This window comes from Delphinus delphis, chromosome 12, assembly GCF_949987515.2.
Source record: "Delphinus delphis chromosome 12, mDelDel1.2, whole genome shotgun sequence".
NCBI classification, from domain to species: domain Eukaryota; kingdom Metazoa; phylum Chordata; class Mammalia; order Artiodactyla; family Delphinidae; genus Delphinus; species Delphinus delphis.
In genome coordinates this window covers 1,764,916-1,788,716 of record NC_082694.2, presented here as the reverse complement: position 1 = coordinate 1,788,716, position 23,801 = coordinate 1,764,916, and the positions used below count along the sequence as shown (strand labels likewise).

At 57.1% G+C, this 23,801-nt stretch overlaps 1 protein-coding gene across 1 annotated transcript in view; it reads left to right on the top strand.

The window, feature by feature from the left end:
• SH3RF3 (SH3 domain containing ring finger 3) overlaps positions 1–22,445 on the top strand; it is a 201,219-nt gene extending 178,774 nt beyond the window's left edge. The window contains exons 10-11 of the mRNA XM_060027650.1: positions 13,843–14,174; positions 19,861–22,445. Coding sequence (XP_059883633.1) covers positions 13,843–14,174; positions 19,861–20,029 — 501 coding nt within the window. The 3' untranslated portion in view covers positions 20,030–22,445. The remainder of the gene's footprint in view (positions 1–13,842; positions 14,175–19,860) is intronic.
• The last annotated feature ends 1,356 nt before the right edge of the window (positions 22,446–23,801 follow it).

Genomic DNA, 23,801 nt, shown 5'->3' with positions numbered 1-23,801 from the left:
AGGGGAGATGTGGGGCCCTCCCTGGACAGCGTCGGGGCCTGGCCCTGTCCCTTGTCCAAAGTGCCGCAGATACTTCTTTGCTGCCGCAGGAGACAGGGCCGTGGATGGCTCTGGAGACCTGGGGACCCTAGCGCTCGGGGTGGGGCGACTCCGGAGAGCTCCGCGGCCTTCCCAGAGCCGGCCCAGCTGGCCCCGTTCCCGCGTCCCAGAAGCAGACTAGCACCTTCCAGTGTTCTCTGTGGCTCTGCAAGGGCTCCTGGATCATTCTCTCTTCACCTCCTCACCCCCCGAGGAAACCCATGCCAAGGGTCCACCGGCCCCCACCCTCCAGATTCAGCACCTGAGCCCCCAGGTCGCGGAACCAAGGGTGGGGGAGCACGGGATGCGAGGGCCTGGGTGCCGAAGGCCACCGGCCAGCATCTGCCCCCGGCCGCTGTCGGGAGGGAGCCTGACGCCCGCGCAGTCCCGCACTGGAGGGCCTGGAGCAGCCCCGGCTTCTACCTGCAGGATGCCAGCTTCACGTCACCCCCGCCGCAATAGCCAGAAATATCTCCACCCGTGGTCACGAGCGTCTCTTGGCCGCAGGGTCACCCTCGCGGGGAGCCGGCGGTGTGCAGAGCAGCTGTGAGCAGTGTTCAGGGCCTCCCTGCACCGGGCTGGGTGGATGTTACCTTTCCAAATCGTCAGAACCCTCCCTTCATTTTCAGAAGAGCCCCAGGCCCACCAACAAATAAATAAATAAAAAATAAAAAACTGCTGCAGGAAAACCCAGCTTATTAGAACTTGGCTTGCTTTACTGAAACTTAAGGTCATTGATAAAGCTTCAGTGAAGCGAGGTGGGTTATTTCTAGAGATCCACCGATGACTGTCCCTACGGTGAACGCCCCTGCGGTGTCTACCAGGCAGCGTGGTCACTTACAAACTCGCTAAAAGAGGACATTTCTCGTTACGTGTTCCTACAAGATAAAATTTAAATTTAAAGATGAGCTTATTGGCACAGAGAAGGCTCCAGAAGGTCCCACTGCAGAGAAGCCTGCCCAGCTCTCGCTCACGCCAGGCCTGCCAGCATCCGAGGTGCCACATCCTCAGGGGACACCAAGGCTGCCGGCCTGGAGCCCCTGGGGACTCGGGTGCAGGTCAAATGAACTCACATTCAGACAAGTCCCTGGCAGCTGTAATGTAACCCGAAGCAAGGTGCTGGGATTCTTCCAACGGCTCAGACAATGAGACCCAATGCACAAGTCCCTGACCTTTCGTGTGAAGCTTGGCTCTGCTGTGCAAGGGCTGAGGGAGGCTGGAAATCCTTCCCCAAGGGGGTGCCTCGGGGGGCACAAGCCCACATCACGTGGTGGCTGCTGGGACCTGACCCAGAGGAGAGAAAGTCGCTCCCCCCTCCTCCACAAAGGCACAGCCTTCCCGCCAAAGAGCGCGTCAGCCTCTGCCTGTCAGAAAGAATCAGGAGGCCCTGTGGGTCAGCCTCACGATGTGCCCGCCTTGCTGAGGGCCCCCTTCCAACCGGACACGTGGCGGGCGGGCGGCTGCCCTCCGCCTCCTTGAGGGCTTCTCCCCGCAGGAGGTGGAGACTGAAACGATGGGATTCAAGCCCCATGGAACCCTCCTTCCGGGTGGGCCTGCAGAGGACACCTCTCCACCCGAGGGGCCCTGCTTGCTCTGCCCACCCCCAGTGATGCTACTGGGACGGTTACAAGGCTGAGAGAGGCCCGTAGGGAGAGACCCCTGCGTGCTCCATCCCTGACAGCGAGGGGAGGGCCGCGGGGGCTCCGAGGCACAGGGGAGATGAGCCGCCTGGCGCGAGGAGTGGCCCAGAGCAGCCGCGGACGGTCTTGTTCAGCATCGCACTTGTCCCTGCGGCTCCGGCTCCGCTCCTTTGATGCTCTCAGACCTGCGTGGTTGGAGTCCCCGGGCGTCTGGCAATGCGTCCTGCCTCCGAATCAAGGCGGGCCTTCCAGTTTCCGAGGCCCCATCGGGGTGTGACCTGGGATTTTAGGGCCCTGCGGTTTGGTTGGCTGTAGGTTGTCTGGAGGTCTTCGTGTTTCCAGTAAAAATATGCTGAAGTTCAGTTCTGGGCTTCCTTCCGCACGGAATTCTTCTCATCTGTTACTTGTACGTGTTTCCAGTACTTCTGTAAACTATTCCAAAGAAGTCTGTTGGGAGGTGCTTTCATTTTTCCATCCCGCACTTGTTAACTACAGTGCCTGTGCTCGAGGCGTGTGCGTGTGCCTGTGAAGCTCCCGGGTAAGGTCACGTCAGAGGGCAGGGCCGCCAGCACCCCGACCCTGCTGCTGGGTCTGGGACGGGGAATCTCGGAGGCATCTCGTGAAGTCTGCCATGTAACACACACCCAGCCTCAGTTGTGTAGAACAACTTTCACTTTTGGTGATGAAAATAATAAACAGTCTCTGCTAGGGATAGGAAAGTTTTCCTTGAGCCAGACTGAGGACTCTAGCCCAGAAGACAGCCTCTCAGGTAACCTGAGGAGCTGCCCTGGAGAAGCAGGGTTTTCAGCACAGTTTTGTGTCTCGTCAGAACAAAGAACATCAGGCCAGGGATGCTTTCCTTCAAAGTTGAAAAAAACAACAGACCAGCACGTACTGAGTCAGCGTGGCCTTGGCCCCTGGGGAGGGAGGCTTACCGTGGATGGGGGACCAGCGCTGGCGTCCCGGGAAGGGAGGCGTTTCATCTTTATTGTTTTTTCTTTTTATAACTTTATTTATTTATTTTTGGCTGTGTTGGGTCTTTGTTGCTGCACGCGGGCTTTCGCTATTTGCGGCGAGTGGGGGCTACTCTTCGTTGCGGTGCGTGGGCTTCTCATTGCGGTGGCTTCTCATTGTGGAGCACGGGCTCTAGAGCACAGGCTTCAGTAGTTGTGGCTCGCGGGCTCTAGAGCACAGGCTCAGTAGTTGTGGCTCGCGGGCTCTAGAGCACAGGCTCAGTAGTTGTGGCTCGCGGGCTCTAGAGCACAGGCTCAGTAGCTGTGGCTCGCGGGCTTAGTTGCTCCATGGCACGTGGGATCTTCCTGGACCAGGGCTTGAACCCGTGTCCCCTGCATTGGCAGGCGGATTCTTAACCACTGCGCCACCAGGGAAGCCCCAGTCTTTATTATAACATGGACGTTCTTTACTTCTGGTCAGGGTACCCTTTTCTTTCATAATTAAAGCCGGCGTGCAGTGTGTGTTTGACAGGTCACACACAGGCCGTTTAGTCAGCACAAAATTCAAGTTAACTCACGTAGAGGCCGCAACAACTTCCTGCACCTCAGTGTGGGAGAACATCCCCCGTCGGGTTGTCATGATTCTGCTCCGGGGCTGGGCTTCGACTGAGCAGAGGGAGGCCTGGACGCTGTGCCGGCCGGGCCGGAGCCACCTGCGGGCCGCTCACTGGCTGCTGGCCGGCACGTCAGTCGGCTGTTGGTCAGACACTCATGCGTCCCCTCCGTGGTCTCTGCTCAAGGGTGAGCTGGCGGTGTCTTCGAGCCCTGGGTGCGGGTGGAGCCATGGCAGGCCCTGGCGCACGGCAGGGACGCGGATCCTACAAGAGGGGCCACGTGAGGCAGTCGAGGGAGGAGAGACAGCACCGTGGCCGCATCTGGAAGCTTCGCTTGGCCACGTCACCCAGGGTGACATGTGACCTCCCTCTTTCCTTGAGTTCTCGTCTGTCACAGCTTCCTCCTGTTTGGGGCTCTCAGACTGAGAGCAGAGTACGCCCTGTTGTCTCTGTTGTCCCCTTGGCCTCCGGCTCCCGCTGATGTCACGGCAGCGTCCTGGGTGCAGGTGGCCCACGGCCCCGTCCATGCCTTCCGCCGGTCAGACCTGCACACCCACTGCCCTTCACCTCCTTTTTTCTCAGTTGAATTATGCCATCAGCCTCTTAACACCGGGGAGGGGCATGGCCTGCTTTGAGAAGCTACTCATGCCCAGCCTGGCAAATCCAGGGGCTTCACAGAGCCCAGAAGCCACCTTGGTTCAGACCCCTGAGGTCCTTCACGGCCCAGCACGTGACACATCTGGGTAGGGACAGACGTTCAGACCATCCTCCTTCCTGCTCCGGGTTTGCTGATGGCCCCTGCAGCACAGCACTGGGGAGGGTCCGTCCCACGACGTGTGTCATCGTAGTACGTGGGAAATGTGGTTTCAAGCTCACTACGTGTGAGGACCGCTGCTTTAGGAGGAAAAGGTCCTGGTGCGGTTCCTTGGGCTGAGGAGCGGTACTTTCCTCCCCAAACAGTAAGATGTAGCTGTGGACGGAGACTCGTGTATCACTGGGCAGACTGGCTGTTGTAGAAAGAAGGCTCCAAAAGACTGTGTGGTAACCATGATGACGGAGAGCGTGCTGGTGACAGCAGGCTAACGTCTCACATGTCTTATTTCATCCGGTCCCCAGACAGCTCTCTCGGGCAGGTGCCGTCGTTACCCCCACTCCACAGGTGAGGAAACTGAGGCCCAGGAAACGCAAGCACGTGTTCAAGGGCACCCGGCTGGGAGGCAGGAGAAGGGCCAGGCGGTGTGGCCTCTGTCATTCAGCATGGGGTCCTGGCCTGGGCTCTGGCCCCTGTGGAACGTACACGGCCACAGGCCTCCCACCTTCGCTGAGCACCGGCCATGGCGCCTGCCCTGTGGTGGCCTTTGTGACGCCACCCAGGGTACCTGGTCCTGCCCCGGGCGCAGTGACAGCATCACGGGGCTACACGGCAGAGGCTGGACCAGACTCTGATCCCGCGTTCAGGGCCCTCTCGGGGTGCTGGCCGGGCTGGGCTGGGCCCCAGGGTGCGAGCTGCTCAGTCCTGCCCGCGGGAGGCCAGGACGGCCCGTGGGACATTGAGGAGTCGGGGATGCCAGCGCTTGCTCCTCTGATGGACCAGGGGTCACAAGAGAGGTGACCTGGCCGCCCCAGAGCGGCTGAACTAGATCTCGAGGTGGCACCCAGGGTCCATTGCTCAGGCTTCCTGCCGTGGGGGCTGGTGACGAGTGCAGGCCACACCATGACCCTCACTGAACATGGGGTGATCTCTGGGCCAGATGGGGGTACGCAGGGTGCTGCTGCTCATAAGTTAGAGGGTGATGTGTGCGGTTACCGCCAGCATCTGGTGGACAGCAGGTGCGGGAGCCCAGGGCTGGCAGGAGAGCGTTCTGCAGAGAAGGTGGGGCTTGGTCCAAGGAGCTCCAGCCTGAGCTGAGGGCGAGTTGGGGCCGGGTCAGCCTTGGACGTGTGATTGTGTTCCGGTGGCTGGCTGGGGACCGGGTAGGCTCAGCAAACACTGAGTAAGGCCCTGGGGCACGGGGCAGAGTAGGGCCTGGAGGGTGAAGGACGAGCAAAGCCTCCGCGTCACGCACCAGCGGCCACGGGAACAGGCGGTGAGGTGGCCGGAGAGAGTCTGGGATTCTGCATCCAGAGACCGGGGTCCGTCCCTGTCGTCTCTCTGTACTTGAATGTCCTCTCTCTCGTTGAGGTAACTGTGGCCTTTTCAGACTGGATGTGTGTGTCCCCCCAGAATTCATAAGTTGAAGCCCCAGTGTGGGGGGGCCCTTTGGGGGTAATTAGGGTTAGATGGGTCATGAGGAAAGTGCATGTGACCACCTGACAGACGGCACCGTCTGCAGGCCAGGAGGGTCCTCACCAAGGGCCCGTCCGCACTGGCACCCCCAGCCTCCAGAACGGCGAGAAAAGACAAGCTTGTGGATGAAGCCGCCCAGGCTGTGGTACTTGGTTATGGACGCCTGAGGCAACCGATACAGATTTGGGTTCCATGAGTGTGGCAGGGGCTTCTGTTACAAAGCCTGAAAATGCAGAAGCAGCTTTGGAACAGGCGACGGAGAGAGGCTGGGAGGCTTGACGTTTGGCCTTAAAGGCAGTTCTGGCGAGGGTCCTTCGCGAGGGATCGTGAACAGACTCTGGTAGGGGCGTGAATGCTGAAGGACGGCCAGGTGGAAGGAGGAGCGTGCTGCTGCTAACGGCAAGGAAGGCAGCCCTGGCTAGAAAGTGGCAAAGGAAGCAGCCTAGCCGTGCCCTCGTGTCTTGTAGAAGGTTCACGTTGGATATTTAGCTGAGGACATTTCTCAGCAGCACTGAAGGAGAGGCGTGGTTCTTCCTGCTGGCTGGCAGTTAAACGCAAGAGGAAAGACATGAGTTGATTGTTAACCAAAAAGGACCGGAGCTTGGACATCTGGAAGACCCTTAGCCTCACCATATTGCACAAAATGAGAAGGCGTGCTCTGAAGAGATGCCAGGGATGTGGCCACACCATTTGATAAAGAGACCACAGGTGCAACTCATGCACTTAACCAGCCGTCGCAGCCGAGCCAGGAACAGAGGTGGGATTAAAGCACCGAGGACTCTGCCAGCCTGAACTTCGGGGGTCAGAGGAAGCAGGGTGGCGGGGAGGACGGCTGTGGGGCCCCTTGGATTCTGCAGGACCAGACCACGGGGCCGTTGGGCTGCAAACACGCACTCTTCTACCGGGAAAGGGATGAAGGGCCCCAAAGGCTATTCAGAGGTGGCCTCCGACCGAAGCCGGGGGTGTGGGCCTGGAGGAGAGGCGTTGACCAAGGAGGATTGTTCTCCAGCTTGGGATCTAGTGTTCAGAGGTGGCCTCTGACCGAAGCCGGGGGTGTGGGCCTGGAGGAGAGGCGTTGACCAAGGAGGATTGTTCTCCAGCTTGGGACCTAGTGGAACGTGCCTGGCTACGTTTTGGACCTGTCACTCCCTCGTCTTCCCATTTCTCCTTTTGGGAGTGGGCATGTCTATTTTCTGCCTCCCTCACCTTTGCATTTGGGAAGGATGTAATTAGCTTGCTGTCACAGGCTCACAGCTGGAGAGGAAATCGCCTCAGGATGAATCATAGCTCGAGCTCACCCACATCTGATTTAGATGATATTTACTTTGGACTTTAGACTTTCCTAAGTTAAAATTAAAATACCATATTATATCATATTAGGTATACCACATAGTGAATTGATATTTTTACACATTATGAAACGTTCACCCCGAGAAGACCAGTTTTCATCCGTCACCATACAAAGTTGTTGCAGTGCTATTGACTACGTCCCCTATGTGTACATCACATACCTGTGACTTATTTATTTTATAGCTGGAGGTTTGAACCTCTTAATCCCCTTTACCTATTTCTCTCCTCCCCCAACCCCCTCCCCTCTGGCAACCAACAGTTTGTCCTGTGTATCTATGACTCTGTTTCTGTGTTGGATTATTTCTTCATTGGTCTTGTCTTTTAGATTCCACATACACATGGACTCATACAGTCTTTGTCCTTCTCTGTCTGACTTACTTCACTTGGCATAATGCCCTCCAGGTCCATCCGTGTTGTCGAAAATGGCGAGATTTCATTTTTTTATGGCTGAGTGTATATATACATTGTTGTCCATTGTATAGATGAGCCACATCTTCTGTATCCATTCATCTATCAGTGGGCACTTAGGTTGTTTCCATATCTTGACTATTGTAAATAGTGCTGCAGTGAACAAGGGGTACATATATTTTTCCTAATTACTGTTTTTGTTTTCTTCAGATAAGTACCCAGAGTGGAATTGCTGGATCGTATGGTAGTTCTATTTTTAATTACTTGATGAGCCTCCATACTGTTTCCACAGTGGCTGCACCAATTTATATTCCCACAAACAGCGCACAAGGGTTCCCTTTTCTCTACACCCTCACCAACACTTGTTATTTCTTTTCTTTTTGATAATAACCGTTCTGACAGGTGTGAGATGACACCTCATTTTCGTTTGGATTTGCATTTCCCTGATGATTAGTGATGTTGAGCATCTTTTCATATGTCTGTTGGCCATTTGTATGTCTTCTTCGAAAAAATGTCTATTCAGGTCCTTTGCCCATTTTTTTATTGGGTTGTTTGGGGTTTTTTTTAATATTAAGTTGTATGAGTTCTTTATATTTTGGATATCAACCTCTTATTGAATGTATGATTTGCAAATATCTTCTCTCATTCAGTAGGTTGCCTTTTCATTTTGTTGGTGGTTTCCCTTGCTATGCAAAAGCTTTTTAGTTTGATGCAGTTCTGTTTGTTTATTTTTGCTTTTGTTTCCCTTGCCTGATGTGACAGGTCCAAAACAATCTTGCTACGACTGATGTCAAAGAGCATACGCCTCTGTTTTTAGGAGTCTTATAGTTTCAGGTCCCACATTTAAGTCTTTAATCCATTTTGAGTTTATTTTTGTATATGATGTAAGAAGGTGGTCCACTTTCATTCTTTTTCATGTAGCTGTCCAGTTTTCCCAGCACCATTTATTGAAGAGGCTGTCTTTTCCCCACTGTATATTCTTGCCTTCTTTGTCATAGATTAATTGACCATATAAGTGTGGGTTTATTTCTGGGCTCTCTAGTCTGCCCCACTGATCTACGGAGCTGTTTTTGTGCCAGTAACATACTGTTTTGACTACCGTCGCTTTGTAGTATAGCCTGAAATCAGAGACTGTGATACCTCCAGCTTTGTTCTTCTTTCTCAAGATTGTTTCGGCTATTCAGGGCCTTTTATGTTTCCCTATGAATTTGGGGATTTGTTCTAGTTCTGTGGAAAATGCCATAAGAATTTTGATAGGGATTGCATTTAATCTGTAGACTGATTTGGGTAGTATGGGCATTTTAATGACCTTAGTTCTTCCATGAACGTGGTATATCTTTCATTTATCTGTATCATCTGCCGTCACTTTCCTCAGTGTCTTATGGTTTTCAGAGTACAGGTCTTTCACCTCTTTGGTTAAATCTATTCCTGGGTATTTTATTCCTTTGATGCAATTATACCTGGGATTGTTTGCTCTGTTTGTCTCTCTGATAGTTCATTATCAGCAACAGATTTCTGTATATTGATTTTGTATCCTGCTACTTTGCTGAATACACTTATTAGTTCTAAGAGTTTCTTGGAGGAGTCTCTGGGATTTTCTATATATAGTATCATGTCATCTGCAAATAGTGACAGTTTTACCTCTTCCTTTCCAGTTTAGATGCCTTTTATTTACTTTTCTTACCTAATTGCTGTAGTTAGAACTTCCAGTACTATGTTGAAGAACATAGTGGGCATCCTTGTCTTGTTCCTGATCTTGGAGGAAAAGCTTTCAGCTTTTCATCATTGAGTATGATTTAGCTGTGGGTTTGTCATATGTGGCCTTAATTATGTTGAGCTATGTTCCTCTATATCTACTTTGTTGAGACTTTTTATCATGAATGTATGTTGAATTTTGTCAAATGCTTTTTCTGCTTTTATTGAGATGATCATATGATTTTTATCCTTTGTTTTGTTAATGTGGTGTATCACATTGTTGGATATACATATGTTAAACCATCCTAGCATCCCTGGAATGAATCCCACTTGACATGGTGTATGATCCTTACAATGTATTGTTGGATTCAGTTTGCTAGTATTTTGTTGAGGATTTGGGCATCTATATTCATCAAGGATATTGGCCTATAGTTTTCTTTGTGTGTGTGTGTGGTGCCTTTGACGGGTTTTGGTATCAGGGAAATGCTGGCCTCATAAAATGAGCTTGGGAGTTTCCTTCCTCTTTAGTTTTCTGGAATAATTTGAGAAGGATGGGTATAAGTCTTCTCTGAATCTTGGGTAGAATTCACCTGTGAAGCCATCTAGACCTGGACCTTTGTTTGGGGGAAGTTTTTTGATTACTGATTCAGTTTTGTTACTGGTATTTGGTTTATTTAGATTTTTCTATTCATGATTCAGCCTCGGAAGATTGTATGTTTCCATTCCCTCTAGGTTGTCGAATTTGTTGGCGTATAATTGTTCATAGTAACAATTTGTTACTCCTTTGTATTTCTGTGATGTTAGTTGTAATTTCTCCACCTAATCACCATAGGATAATGAGGAGATGATGGTGAGGACATGGCACTCATAGGCCATGTTACAGGTTAACTTCGTTTTAATGAAATGAATTGACTCCCTGAAAAATTAAATGTCACATTTTATAAATCAAATTCTATTCTCTTTGACTTCCTTTAATTTCAGAGATAATTTTCCATAATTTTAATTGACTTTTAACTGGCAACACTTCTTAATTTAAGCTTTAAATTTTTTTTCCTTTGGCCAAGTTTTTGCATTAATATTTTATGAAACAAGGCCTCTGGGGACAGACACTATCATTTTATTATTTGTAAAATGTTTTACAGTTTTCCTATAATGAATGAACGTCTCTTTTTTTAATATTAGATTTCCAGATGACTCTTTTAAAGTAGGATGTGACTTTATTTCAGGGTGTGTGTGTGTGTGTGCCGGTGTGCTTGTTTCCCTAACGTCGCCTGTAATCCCTTCTCTAACGTAATGACATTGTTTGTATGGGAGGCAGAGTGCAGACCCAGGTGTGTGTGTAGCGTGATAGCCGGAGCTTCTCATGCCTGCAGGCCTGGCTCCCACCCATTCCTATGCCTGGCGTGGCTGCTGTGCCTGGTGAGCTCCTGCTCAAACGATGGCCCTTGCCACCCAATGTACAACTGGGGAGGGCAGCCTCGCCTGGGAGCCAGCTAGGCAGCCAGACACACGGGTCAGAATCTCCACCCCCGTGCACCCCAGCACTTCATAGCACGACTTTAAGCCCATGCCTGTCCCCTGGGCTGAGGCACTTAGTAGGTAGGGGACACAGTCTCCTTCTTTGATCACCTTCCCACGACGCTGGGCCCCTCCTTGTGTCTTAGCTGTCTGCCGTCTTCTGGAATCACTTACCTGGTTGCACAGGTGACCATCAGCTTCTAATTGATCACTTCCTTGGTTCTGGATCAGAACCATCTCAGACCTGCTGAATCAGAACCCTTGAGGGCAGAGCCCCGCATCTACATTTTATCGAACTCCCTGGTTGGTTCTTTGTGTCAGCTGGAGCCGAGAGCCCTGTGCTGGTCCCTGGGCTCTCCCAAGGCAAGGCAAGGGTTAACAGGAAGTGAAGTTGATTTTACTCATTTAAGAAAAATGTATTGGCAGGGAATTCCCTGGCAGTCCAGTGGTTAGGACCCCACGCTTCCCTGCCAACGGGCCCGGGTTTAATCCCTGGTCGGGGAGCCAAGATCCCGTTAGCTGCGTGGCCCTGCCAACAGCGAACAAGCAGAGACGTATCGGGAGCTAAAGATTGTTCAAACTTGTTTTTTTTGCAAACATTTAAAAATATCCAGACACACCATAAAAACAGCAACAGAATCATATTTTGTGAGGACTGTAATAGTTTAAACCAGCTCTTGCACTGATCCTAAACACTCGGTGAGCCAAACGCAAAGCTGGGACTGGACCGGGCTGCCCTGGGCTCCCGGCGTCCAGTGCACAGCCCGCCGGGGTGAGCTGTGTCAGGGGAGGGGCAGGCAGGGTGGGGGCGGTCAGCTGCACAGGGAGCCGGGGCGTCGCAGGGGAAGGGCTGGCCCAGCTGGGAGCGAGGGCCCTTTCTCTGGAGATGTGCCCTCTGCCCCCCGCAGCCGGTGGGGGGACAGGGGGCATTGTGTTCCCACAGTTCAGATGTTTGGGGTCCCCCAGCAAGGCTGAAATGACTGAGCCTCGGTCGTTCAGAGGGTCACTGGGGTGGAAAGTGACCCGTGCTTAGCGGAGGGGAATTTAAGCCAGGAGTGGAGGGGGGCTGTGAGGAAAGCGGTGGCCCCGAAAAGCAGCAGGGCGCGATTGCCCACGGCGCCTGGGTTTGCAAAGGCCCGGGAAACCCCAGCAAACCCGTGCTCCTTTAGCATAAGCTTTTGGCCCCGATCCACCCCAGCACGCGTCCTCCCTCTCGCGCCGCCCGCGAGGGGCCCATCGGTGGGTCCTCGGCTGCGCCCACAGACCAGGGCGGCCCGGAGGGGCTGGACCGGCCCCCGAGCCCGCGCTCCGCTCCACGGGGTGTGTGGACGCGGACGTCTGGGGCGGGCAGCATCCGCCGAGGTCAGTGGGAGGGCAGCCGGTGGTGACTGACCACGGGGACCGACAGGAAATCCCCCCGCGTGTGGGCGCCCGGCTCCAGACCCACAGCCGCCGGCCTCCTGCACCCTCCCTTCCCGGGGCTCCTGTGGGTCCGCGAGGCAGGCGCTCACTGATGGCACGTGCTCGTCAGGAGGAAGGACACCCGCAGGGCCCCCCGCCGGCCAGCCCATGACCTCCATCACGTCCGCTCGGGGGCGCGTATCCGGTGCCCGCAGCGTTCTCGGCCCGGGCTGGACACGGGGGCGCCGGGACGTCAGAGCCATGCCCCCTGCCCGCGTGGTGTTCTGGGGCAACCCTGGGACGAGGCGGGTCGGGTGACGGCCCCCCCTGTCGTGGATGGTACCACAGGGCCACTGGCAGCCCTGGGGACCCATCATGTGGCTCTTAGTTTTATTCACCTGTGTGCTTACTTACACACACGTGCACACATACATACACACACATCATACATATACATACACGCACATGTATACACACGCGCACGCGTACATGTACTTGCACACACGTATACACACACGCACTACACACACCCATGCGCACACACTTGCACATACACGCATACGTATACACACACGCATACACGAACACATATGTACACACACACACATGCATACACACACACAGTTAAATCACTTGTAAGAGTTTTGGACTTCAGGATCGCATTTGACCCTGTGGCTTTTTTGCCTGAGACCCAGCAGCATTTGGGTGTCTGGCTGCGGCGTGCCTCCCCTTCCAGAGGCCCTGAGGGCCAGGGACCACCGGCCCACCGGAGCCAGTGCCTCTCCTGCTGGTCTCAGGTTAGGCGACTGTCATCCTGGCAGCCGCTCCCTCCACATGGTGGCCACAGGAGCCCCACTACTTGGAGGACGGGGACGCCTCTGAGCCATCTGCATGGCGCCCCCCGGTGGCCAAATGACCGAAGCTCTCCTAAGTGTGCCCCACGCACAGATCTCTCTTGAATGTTGGAAGAGGGCTGCCCTGTGACACGTTCCCTGCACACCTGCTCCCCTCCAGGCCAGGGCTCGCCCGTGCCAGCCGTGGACAGCATGCAGGACATCAGCTTCCATCCTTCCTATCAGTACCAGTGCTGGGAGTAGAGAAAAATGTCAGATTTGTTCATACTAAAGTGTTATTGACTTACCCTGAGGTTATGCACGTCCCTACTAAATGCACTTTAAGGGGATTTCAGCACCACGAACTGTCCCCAGCTTGGGGGCAGAGGAGTCCCCATCCAGCCACCGTAGGGTCCGGCGGGCCCCGTGACCAGAGCAGACTCTGTGGCAGCCATCGCCGGCTCGGGAGCTCAGCGTCAGGCTCCGTGTGCTGCCTGTACCACACCACACCCCGCGCCGGCTCATCCACACCAGCGTCAGAAAGTAAATCCCAGGAGGGCCACGGCACTGTCTAGATTCCAAGACGAGCACACTGCTCTGGAAGCATCTCTGCGTGCACACACTCCTCCACACCGCTCACTCACACGTGCGCACACACGCGCACCTTGGCTCCCTGTGTGGCACGGACCACACGGTGCTGCCAGGGCCTCCAGATGAGGCCGTGTCTGTACATGTGGGTTCTGTGAGCCCGGGGCGGGGGGTGGCTGACGTGGAATAACCAGCCCCCCACCCCACCTCCAGGTGAAGTTTCCAGGCTGGAACGTGGTCCCGCGATGGCGGGGCTGCTGTCGGATCGGCACGTCCGGGCCCGGGTCTGTGCTGGCACCTGTGCCACGTCTGGGGAAGGAAGGAGCTGGGAAGGCTTTCCGTCTCCGCCGTTCTCCTCCTCTGAGCATCTTTACGGGACCGTGTTTAGAGCTTCCTGACAGGGTCCTACCCCCTCGCTGACGACGAGGGCCTCCGGGAGAACTAACCCACTTGACTCCATTCTGTGTGTCTCTCTAGAAAGACAAGAAGCCCGGGCTTCTGAAGCTGCTGGCCGGCGCGTCCACCAGGAGGAAGTCGCGCTCCCCGCCGTCCACCTCGCCCACCCACGACCCCCGGGCAGCGGCGGACGCCTCCCTCCAGGGCGCGGTGGGGCCCGAAGTGTCCTCACTGTCCGTCCACGGCAGGGCCGGGTCCTGCCCCGTTGAGGGCGAGATGCAGGGGGCCTTGGGGTTGGAGCCGCTGCACAGGAAGGCGGGCTCCTTGGATCTGAGCTTCCCGTCGCCCTCCCGGCAGGCCCCTCTCTCCGCGGCCGCCATCCGCCCCGAGCCCAAGCTGCTGCCCAGAGAGAGGTAAGGGTGGGCCTGCGTCCTCCTGGGCCTGGGTGTGGTGGTCTGTGAGGTCTGGAGCCACGTTGGGGAACAGGGATGACGCAGGTTTCTGGGGTTTCAACCTGCCAGGCGGCCCTCACTATCCCATCAGCTCAGATAAAACGGGAGCGTGTTTCACGTTCTGAGTCCCTCTGGGTCCTGAGTTTGTGTTTACAAGGGATCCATCTGGAAATCTGGTGGAACTGATGGTGTCCTGAGCCCGAAGAGCGAGCAGTGGAGTGAGGAACCTGCAACCCCCTGCCCCGCAGGAACCCGCAGTGACCCTGGGCTGAGCCCCCCGTAGGCCTGAGCGAGCCCCGCCCTGGGGAAGCTCTTCCAGGCTCGGCCCACTCTGGCACCTGGCCCCAAACTGCCTTCAGGGTTACACCATGTGAAATGGCCGGTATTCGTGGTTTTTGCCAAAGACAACAATTTCTTAGAGTTCAGCATAGAGTTTTCCAGGTCAGGAAACTGAGTCCCCCGAGGCCTCGGGTGCAAGCGGCCAGAGGCTGGTGTCCTGCTTGTGGGCCATCCCGTTTGAGTCATCGGTCCTTAGAGAGCCTCAAAGAGGGCTGAAGGGCGCTCAGGGGAGGAAACGCTTTCCTTTCTAAGTGCCCCTCCTGCTGGGAGAGCTGCCTAAACGGTGAAAAGGGGAGCATCTCCTGAGCGCGCAGTCCTGGCATTTCTGGCAGATCCTTCCCCCGCTCGGCCACACTGACCGATGCCAGCCCTTCCGTCTGGCCTGACACGCACCACACACGTCACATGCACACCCACCATGTACACCACACACACACACACACACACACCAAGTGCACACCACACACCCCCTCCTCTCTCCCTCCACTTCCTTCCCCAAGGGAGCCTCCGCCTTCGGGCAGCTCTCCCACGTCAGAACCTTCTTTCTGCCACGGGACCAACCCAGCTGCCTGTGATTTCTGAATGGGGGTCCCGGCCCCTCCTCCGGGTCCCAAAGTTGGGGGCTCTGGGGAATGACAGGTCCCTAAACATGTCGGAGCTGCTCTCGTGTTTCCCCTGGGTTTCTACCTTCCCAGATCCTCAACTTCTAGACTCCACAAAGGGCTTAAAGACCCTGTTGTAAAGAAATCATGGGAGTCTAGGATTAACTGGGAAGTTCAGGGAGTTGCTCCCATTAGCTGACTGGATTAACTAGGAAGTTCAGGGAATTACTCCCGTTAGCTGACTGGATTAACTGGGAAGTTCAGGGAGTTGCTCCCGTTAGCTGACTGGATTAACTGGGAAGTTCAGGGAATTGCTCCCGTTAGCTGACTGGATTAACTGGGAAGTTCAGGGAATTGCTCCCGTTAGCTGACTGGATTAACTGGGAAGTTCAGGGAGTTGCTCCCGTTAGCTGACTGGATTAACTGGGAAGTTCAGGGAATTGCTCCCGTTAGCTGACTGGATTAACTGGGAAGTTCAGGGAATTGCTCCCATTAGCTGACTGGATTAACTGGGAAGTTCAGGGAGTTGCTCCCATTAGCTGACTGGATTAACTGGGAAGTTCAGGGAATTACTCCCGTTAGCTGACTGGATTAACTGGGAAGTTCAGGGAGTTGCTCCCGTTAGCTGACTGGATTAACTGGGAAGTTCAGGGAATTGCTCCCGTTAGCTGACTGGATTAACTGGGAAGTTCAGGGAATTGCTCCCGTTAGCTGACTGGATTAACTGGGAAGTTCAGGGAGTTGCTCCCGTTAGCTGACTGGATTAACTGGGAAGTTCAGGGAATTGCTCCCGTTAGCTGACTGGATTAACTGGGAAGTTCAGGGAGTTGCTCCCGTTAGCTGACTGGATTAACTGGGAAGTTCAGGGAGTTGCTCCCGTTAGCTGACTGGATTAACTGGGAAGTTCAGGGAATTGCTCCCGTTAGCTGACTGGATTAACTGGGAAGTTCAGGGAGTTGCTCCCGTTAGCTGACTGGATTAACTGGGAAGTTCAGGGAGTTGCTCCCGTTAGCTGACTGGATTAACTGGGAAGTTCAGGGAGTTGCTCCCGTTAGCTGACTGGATTAACTGGGAAGTTCAGGGAGTTGCTCCCGTTAGCTGACTGGATTAACTGGGAAGTTCAGGGAATTACTCCCGTTAGCTGACTGGATTAACTGGGAAGTTCAGGGAGTTGCTCCCATTAGCTGACTGAATTAACTGGGAAGTTCAGGGAATTGCTCCCATTAGCTGACTGGATTAACTGGGAAGTTCAGGGAATTGCTCCCGTTAGCTGACTGGATTAACTGGGAAGTTCAGGGAATTGCTCCCGTTAGCTGACTGGATTAACTGGGAAGTTCAGGGAGTTACTCCCGTTAGCTGACTATCCTAACTGGGGATATTGTACCCGGGGCCCTGGGCGCCCTCCTGCCCCCAGCACCCTGCACAGCTCCTTAGTGACCACTACTGCCTAGCGCGGCCCTCACCCCGTGCAGCCCTCAGGACTCCCATGTACCGGCCCCCAGCAGGTCGGAGCTGAGGACGTGACAATGGCAACATCACCTTCAGGCCGGGGCAGCTCCCGAAACACCTGGACTCGGGCCGGTGGGTCACACTGACCTCGCAGCTGTGACCGGAGTCCTGCATGGAGAGCGCACCCTCACTCACACCCCAGCCCCTGTTTGGGGGCCCGCCAAGGGGGGCTGTGCATGAAGGGCAGGCTGGGCTTGGTCCACGCCCCCAACATGCATCACAATCTTGCAGCAAGAGAAGCACCTGCCACTTAACAGCCATTTCACCCAGACGAGTGTCTGCTTTTTGAGTCCCGGCCCCTACATACAACACGGGGATGATAGTGCCTGGTGGCTATAATGGCCGCAAAACACCTAGATTAATACCTGGAAAGGGATGAACGCGTAGCGAACGCCAAGGGCAAAAACAACCGTAACAACGCGTGAGATGACACGGGAGACGGCGCTGTGTGACGTGACGTACACGACAGGGAGGCCGTGGTCCCCCCACCTCCGCACTGCCTGACAGGCCTCCCCACCTGTTCACACGCCCCGTCTGTGTGTCCTCACCTCTCGCCGGCCTCAGCTGTTCAGCTCTGTTGGGATTTAGGAGTTTCTTGCTCTGATCCATTGTGGGTCATGGGAGGCTCCCAAAGACGTCTGTGCCCTAATCCCCAAACCAAGGGTAAGGTAGCAGGTGGACCGAGCAGCTGACCCTAAAGTGGAGAGGTCGTGCAGGCCCCGCGGCGGCCCGTGTGACCTCAGGAGTCCTCGCAGGTGGATGAGGAGCTGGGCCCGCCGTCCTGGCTTTGAGATGGAGGGAGAGGCCTCCACCGGAACGCCGCAGCCTCTGGGGGCTGGAGGAGGGGAGGGGACACAACCTGCCCCGGAGCCTCTATCCCTCGACTTCGCCCCGTGAGGCTGTGTCGGACATCGGACTTCCGGAACCCCCAGATGAGACGTGTACGTTGTCAGGCACTGTTCGTGGGAATCCGTCAGAGCCGCCACAGGGACCCAAGGCATGTGTAGACCTTAGAGTTTGGTGTCCAGGGTGTATTCTTATCATTTTCAAGGTCCTGGAGGGACACCACTGTGATGCCCACAGCCCCCGACCCCGGACCACTCGCCCTCATGGGGACCGACACGGGGGCTCTGAAGGGCCCCTCTGGTGACATGGAGGATGTCCCAACCCCACAGGCAAAGCGACTGCATCTGCAGTGGTCGGATTCCCTTCGAATTCTGCGCCTTTGGTCCGTGAGTCTGATGTCTGCAGATGGCTGTGGTTGACGCAGCCGCTCAGGACAGTCTCTGACGTGTGACGCCAGGATCGTGTCACTGTTCGCTTGGCCCTTTGGGGCCGCTGAGCATCAGTTTCTTTCAGCGTCTTGGAAGGATCTGGGCAGAAAACTGAATGCTGGTCTTGTAGACGCTCAGCCCACATCATCCATCCGGGCTCATTAAATCACGGGATTGCTCAGAAGCACCAGATTAATTTTTTTCTAGCAAATTACACTTTTAAAGTTGCTTGTTTCACATCTGGCAGTTGAGGCAAAAGCTAAAACTTATGTTGGGAGCGTGAGGAATGATCTCGACGCGTTCTCTCCTGGGGACTTGAGGGAAGGGGGTGGTGTTTGGAGGAGGGGGATGGGCAGGAAGCCGAGGTGAAGGGGGGGCGGTGCTGGTCCTGGCAGTCCTGCAGCCTGGGCGCCGGGGTGTGGGAGCTGCAGTCTGTGTGTGCTGGCTGATCTCACGGGCGTTGCTGTGTCCCAGGTATCTGCAGGGACGCGGGGCTGGGAGGGCAGGAGCTGTTGTCCCCTTCCTCGCCTCGTCCACTCCCTGAAAGGGACCGCGGTGGCCACTGTCCCGGCCTGCACGCTGCAGGCACCTGGGGAGGCCGGGCGGCCTCGCGACCCGCTTCCTCTCTGCCCCCCGCTTCCACCGCCTGGAGCGGGCTGGGCCCGTGAGCTCCCAGGGCCGGCCCGGGTCTTCTGCACCAGAGCGTCTTCCCCAGGGGACAGGGTCAGGCCAGGTGCTGCCAGGGAGGAGGGACAGGAGAGACTGCAGTTCGGAGAGCATGGGGAGGTGGCCAGAGGGAAGGGGGAGCACAGTCTGCACCTCTGGCCCAGGGAGGCCGCCTGGGCCTTTCGGGACTCGGAGGAGGACCCGGGCCCTGAGGGTGGGGCTGGGAGCGGGGAGCCGAGGACGGAGGGCGCCCTGAACTGCTCTCCCCGGCCCACAGACGCTCCTGCTCTGCCAGTGCCCACGGCAGGGGTGCTGGCCAGACTGGGCCCAGGAGCAGGGGACGGGGTCAGCTGTGTGTGAGCTCCTGGCCGCTGCTCCTGCGACCCCCCCAGCAGCCCCACCCTTCGACCCACACGCCCCGAGGACACGGGGGCGCAGCGTGGGGCTGAGGTCGGTCTGGTGAGAAGGGAGTGGTGGGCGGTGCCCGGAGACGGCAGGGACAGGCAGGCCCGGCTTCCGTGACCGGGAGGGGCCGGTGCGCTTGCGGGGGGGCGACGGGAACACAGAGCCTCTTCCCAGCTTGCCTCTAGTCCGAGCGACGTGCTTCCAGTGGAGGAGGGCGGTGTGGATGGTGGGCTGGAGGCGGAGGGAGAGGAGCGTGCCGGGCGCCCGGCCGGTCCATGGGGAGGCCTTTGCTGACCCCGCCCTCCCCTCCCTCCGCACCCAGCCCGCGGGGTCCGTGGTGCCTACGAGCTGGGGTTCGCAGGCAGCAAGAACAGGCGGCCCTGCCGGCCACGAGACCACCCACAGTGAGGATCTGCGCACGGAGCCCCCAGCTCACCTGACCAGTCTTGCCCCCCGTAAGGGTGGTGGGCTTGGGGACAGCGGGACGCACGAGCCCTGTGGGGTCCCCGGCTGGAGGGGGCTGCCGGCAGCTCTGCCGGGCTGGGCGGCAGGGAGGGACGCACATGGCCGTCTGCCCTCGCCCTCGGGCGTTTTAGAGCAAGGCTGGTCCTCAGAGCCTTCTCCCCTGAGGCTTCCTGGGCAGGTGTGGGGTGCAGGCCTTTGTCTCAGCTCCAGGGAGCTGCCGAGGCCCAGGGGTCTGTTCCTGGTCGGAGCTCAGGCGCCCGGCAGGCAGAGGCACAGCGGAGACTCACGTCTCCAGGTGCATCTATGGCACGTTGGTCTGAAAACAGGGACGGAGCCCCGGAGCCCGGGAGGTGGTGGGCGGCTCACCCCTGGTATCTGTTTCCCCAGGTACCGCGTGGTGGTGTCATACCCGCCCCAGAGCGAGGCAGAGATCGAGCTGAAGGAAGGGGACGTGGTCTTCGTGCACAAGAAGCGTGAGGATGGCTGGTACAAGGGGACCCTGCAGAGGAACGGCCGCACCGGCCTCTTCCCCGGCAGCTTCGTGGAGAGCTTCTGAGGCCGTGACTGCTGCCCCCCCAGGGACGGAGGTGCAGGGACCCCAGGGGAGCGGCCGCCCGAGGCCCTGGGTCCTTCTGGGGACCTGACGGGAACGCCCGCACGCGCAGGACCCGGGGGCGAGGAGGTCACGCCTTCCACCCGTCCGTGTCCTCTGACAGCAGACGCCGCCGGGGCGCTCCTCTGCCATCTGCTGGCGGGGCCAGCGGGGGGCAGGGCCCCGCGCTTTGGAGAGCGTCCTTTGGGCGGCTCCGGGTGTCCCGTGGGTCCTGACCCTCATCTCCGGCTATACCTCAGGCACCTCCACCTGGAGCCTCAGCATGGTGCCCTGGCCCGGGGTCGTCAACTGCCCCGTCCAGGCAAGGCCAGCACGTGGCTCCCGCGGGGCGAGGTGGCAGCAGTGCCTCGTGCTTTGCCACCACTGTCCCCTCTCCCTCGTGCTTCTTCTTTCTTACGTCTTTTTACTGCCAAGCTGTTAGACTTCATAAATGTCTAACAGGTCGTTCACTGCCTATTTTTCATACATCTGGTGCTGCCTTTTTGTAAAACTAGTCGGGACTTGGTTGAGCTTGAAAGAAAAAATCTCTGGGGCGACACCAAAGGGGCAGAACTTTTACAGGCACCATGTGAACCTGGAGAGCCAGGTCTTCACAGCCTCGGTGCTCGTGGGGCCAGAGGGGCCTGGGCATTGGAGGGAGTTAGGAAAAGCCCGTGTCTTTCCACCCTTCCAGAGCCCCTGCCGCATCTGGAGATGTTCTGACAAGAGGTGGCAGTAAAGGAGCAGGAGGGTGGACCCCAGGTCAGGAGGCAGGACTTCCCTTCTGCGCTGTAGAGGGGACACCACAGCCGGCACTTCCACTGTCCAAACGTGCGGTTTTTACCACCGTTCAGACCGACTGCCTTGTGACGGTTTCTCCTTTTTTTCTTTAAATAAATAACTGCTCTGCTCTCAGTGCGCACCTTGGTCTCGAGACCAGAGCCACGAGGATAACGAGGGCTTTGAGGCGTCATGCAGACTTGCAGGTCCAGGGAGCTGGGCGGGGAGGGGCAGCTCTGATCCTGGGACCTTCCCCGTCGGGGGTCCACGAAGGGCACCCACGAGTCCACCTTCCCCCAAGCCCCGACGGGAGGAGCCCGTGAGAGAGACACCTTAGGAATACGTTCCTGTCAGTTCCTAAACCCTCTCTCGTTTTGCAAAGCCACTCAGGGTTAAATCAGGCTGAACACACTAGCCTTTGGCATGTCTGCAACAAAACCCAGAAGCCCACTCCCCGGCCCGCCATGAGGCCGTGGCAGGAACGCGGTCTTCAGAGTTCCTGTGTTGGGGTGTGACCTGGCCACTTGTTGCTGCCGGGTGGCTCCACGCCAGCGGGTCGCTCCTAGAGAAGAGCGCTCTTCCTCTCTCCAGGACATGACAGATTGACAGTTGAGAAATTTGTTCTGAATCAAAGGAAAAAAAATCCGGTTTAAACGCAGGGAGCCCTGTGCAGCCAGAAGGTGCACGTTTGTCACTGTTGCCAGATTAGTTGCTTTCCGTGCACAGAAATCCTGTGCGTGTCTACAGTATGTCATCACCAAAAACATGCGCAGATTAACATGCTGAGTGAGACACGTGTTCTCCAGTGAAACCAGAGCTGACTGCGTCCACAGATGATAGGAAAGTCTTCTTTCTAAACGTGGGCAGTTACCAAGCAACACCACAGACCTCTCCCGGCACCGCCCACGTGATGCTGAGAGGCTGGCGCCTGGTGTAGGGGGCACGCCCCCCTGCAGGTGTCTTAGCAAAGTTGTCGCCAGCCTCTCCTGTGCAGAGTCAGGGCTGGGTGCTGGGGCCTCCCCGGGGCCACCAGCGTCAGGGCCTCCTCGCCGGCCAGGCTGCAGGGAGCATGGACACGCACGACCACCCCTGTGCTTTGGGCTGTTTTCAAACCCTTGGTCAGAAAATCAGCCCTCGTGACCAGTGAACCACAGACAGAGCAGGAGAAGCAGCAGACCCTTCTGCCGGGCCGTCCTGCCGGAAGGATGCCCTCGTCCCGGGCACTAAGGTGAACCAACCCTTTGCCTGATACCCTCAGATTCCCCAGGTCCAGACCTCACGCACCGTGCTCGTGATGTGGCCTTTGGGGCCAAGGCGACATGCTCTGAGGAGCAGGGTAGAGTCCTCAGCCACATGCACTGACATCAGGACACGGAGGTGACAGGGCCATTGGGCCATCAAAGGGCCATGGGAACAGAGTCAGGAGATGGCAGCCTCACAGTGAATGCCGGGCTCCGGTGGGAAATTGTTGGCACTTTGCACAGTCACACACATGCACCCCTTGCTTCTGTTAGGCACAGACGTCAGTGTGTGATTCTGGAGGGACGGACTGATGACAAACCATGATGCCTGTGTTTCCGAGTCTTTCAATAAAACTGAACGTGGAGAGGCCTGGTGTCTGGATGGGGGAGCAGTCAGGTGGGGCCGGGCCGGGCAGGAGCAGAGTCGGCAGGCGTCCCCCACGTCCCCTCTGCCAGCCTGTGGGCGCACAGCCCTGCCACCCCCGGGAGCTTCCGAGTGGGCCACCCGGGGTCTGTGTCAGGGTGGCGGGCCGCTGAGGGGACCGGGGGCACCAGACAGCCACTCCTGGCCCAGGCTGGGATTCTGCCACTGGGCAGGAAGAGTTGAGCCTGGCCCGCGGGGCTTGGGTGGCTTCTAGGGCCCCTGCAGGCCCGCGGGGCTTGGGTGGCTTCTGGGGCCCCTGCAGGCTTCTGCTTGCCTGGAAAAGCAGAGTGGCTTTCTGTGGGTGATGCCCCTGCCTTGCTTGTGGGAAGCCTTCACGTCAGTAGTCATTCAAGTCCTGTTGGCCAAGAGTGCCTGGAATCGGCCTCCCAGACCAGCACACTCACTACCCGGCCTGTGTGTCTGGCCTCGGGTGCCTGTCCTCTGGAACACGGGGTGCAGGATGCCTGGAACCCACCCGCAGGAGGGGCGTCAGGAGGCTGCCTATCTCCAAAGGGGGGGGCGGGGGGGCCTGTCTCCAGTAGCCAGACAGAGGGAGGCCCAGCAGAGGGCCACACATGACCCAAGGCCTGTCAGGGTGTTTCCTGGAGGCGACCCCGCTGCCCTCCTGGCCGGGCCTCCCCCACAGAGCCTTTGACCGTCACGTCACTGGAGCTGGAGGGAAGCTTAGCCCGGAGCTACTTCCCTCTTCTATGTGAACGGACGGAGTGAACTAGCGGAAGACTGGTAACACCGCCTGCAGGGTGGGGAGGGGAGGCCAGCCCGTGCTGCAATGCTGAAGCCTTCACGCACTCCCCAGCAAGCTGGGTCAGAGACACTCCGCCAGGTGGGCGTTAGGTGAAGCGCCCGTTCTCACGCTCAGTGCACCCCCAAGACCCATGCCCAAGGCTGGGCACTGAGCCAGGTGGGCGTTAGATGAAGCGCCCGTTCTCACGCTCAGTGCACCCCCGAGACCCCTGCCCAAGGCTGGGCACTGAGCCAGGTGGGCGTTAGATGAAGCGCCCGTTCTCATGCTCAGTGCACCCCCGAGACCCGTGCCCAAGGCCGGGCACTGAGCCAGGCCCTCCGTGGAAACAGTGCGTCGGGCCTGAGGGCCGGAGGAGGCAGTGCCGTCACGACCCGCAGGCCACCTGGTAAGTCTGACCACAGGGATGGACACGGCACACCCCTGCCCCTGGGCCTGGAGCCACGTCCGAGTCCAGGCTGGTCAGGGCAGCTGGACACTCACCTGTGAAGCAGAGACAATCCCACTGTCCACAGGGAACTGGGACTC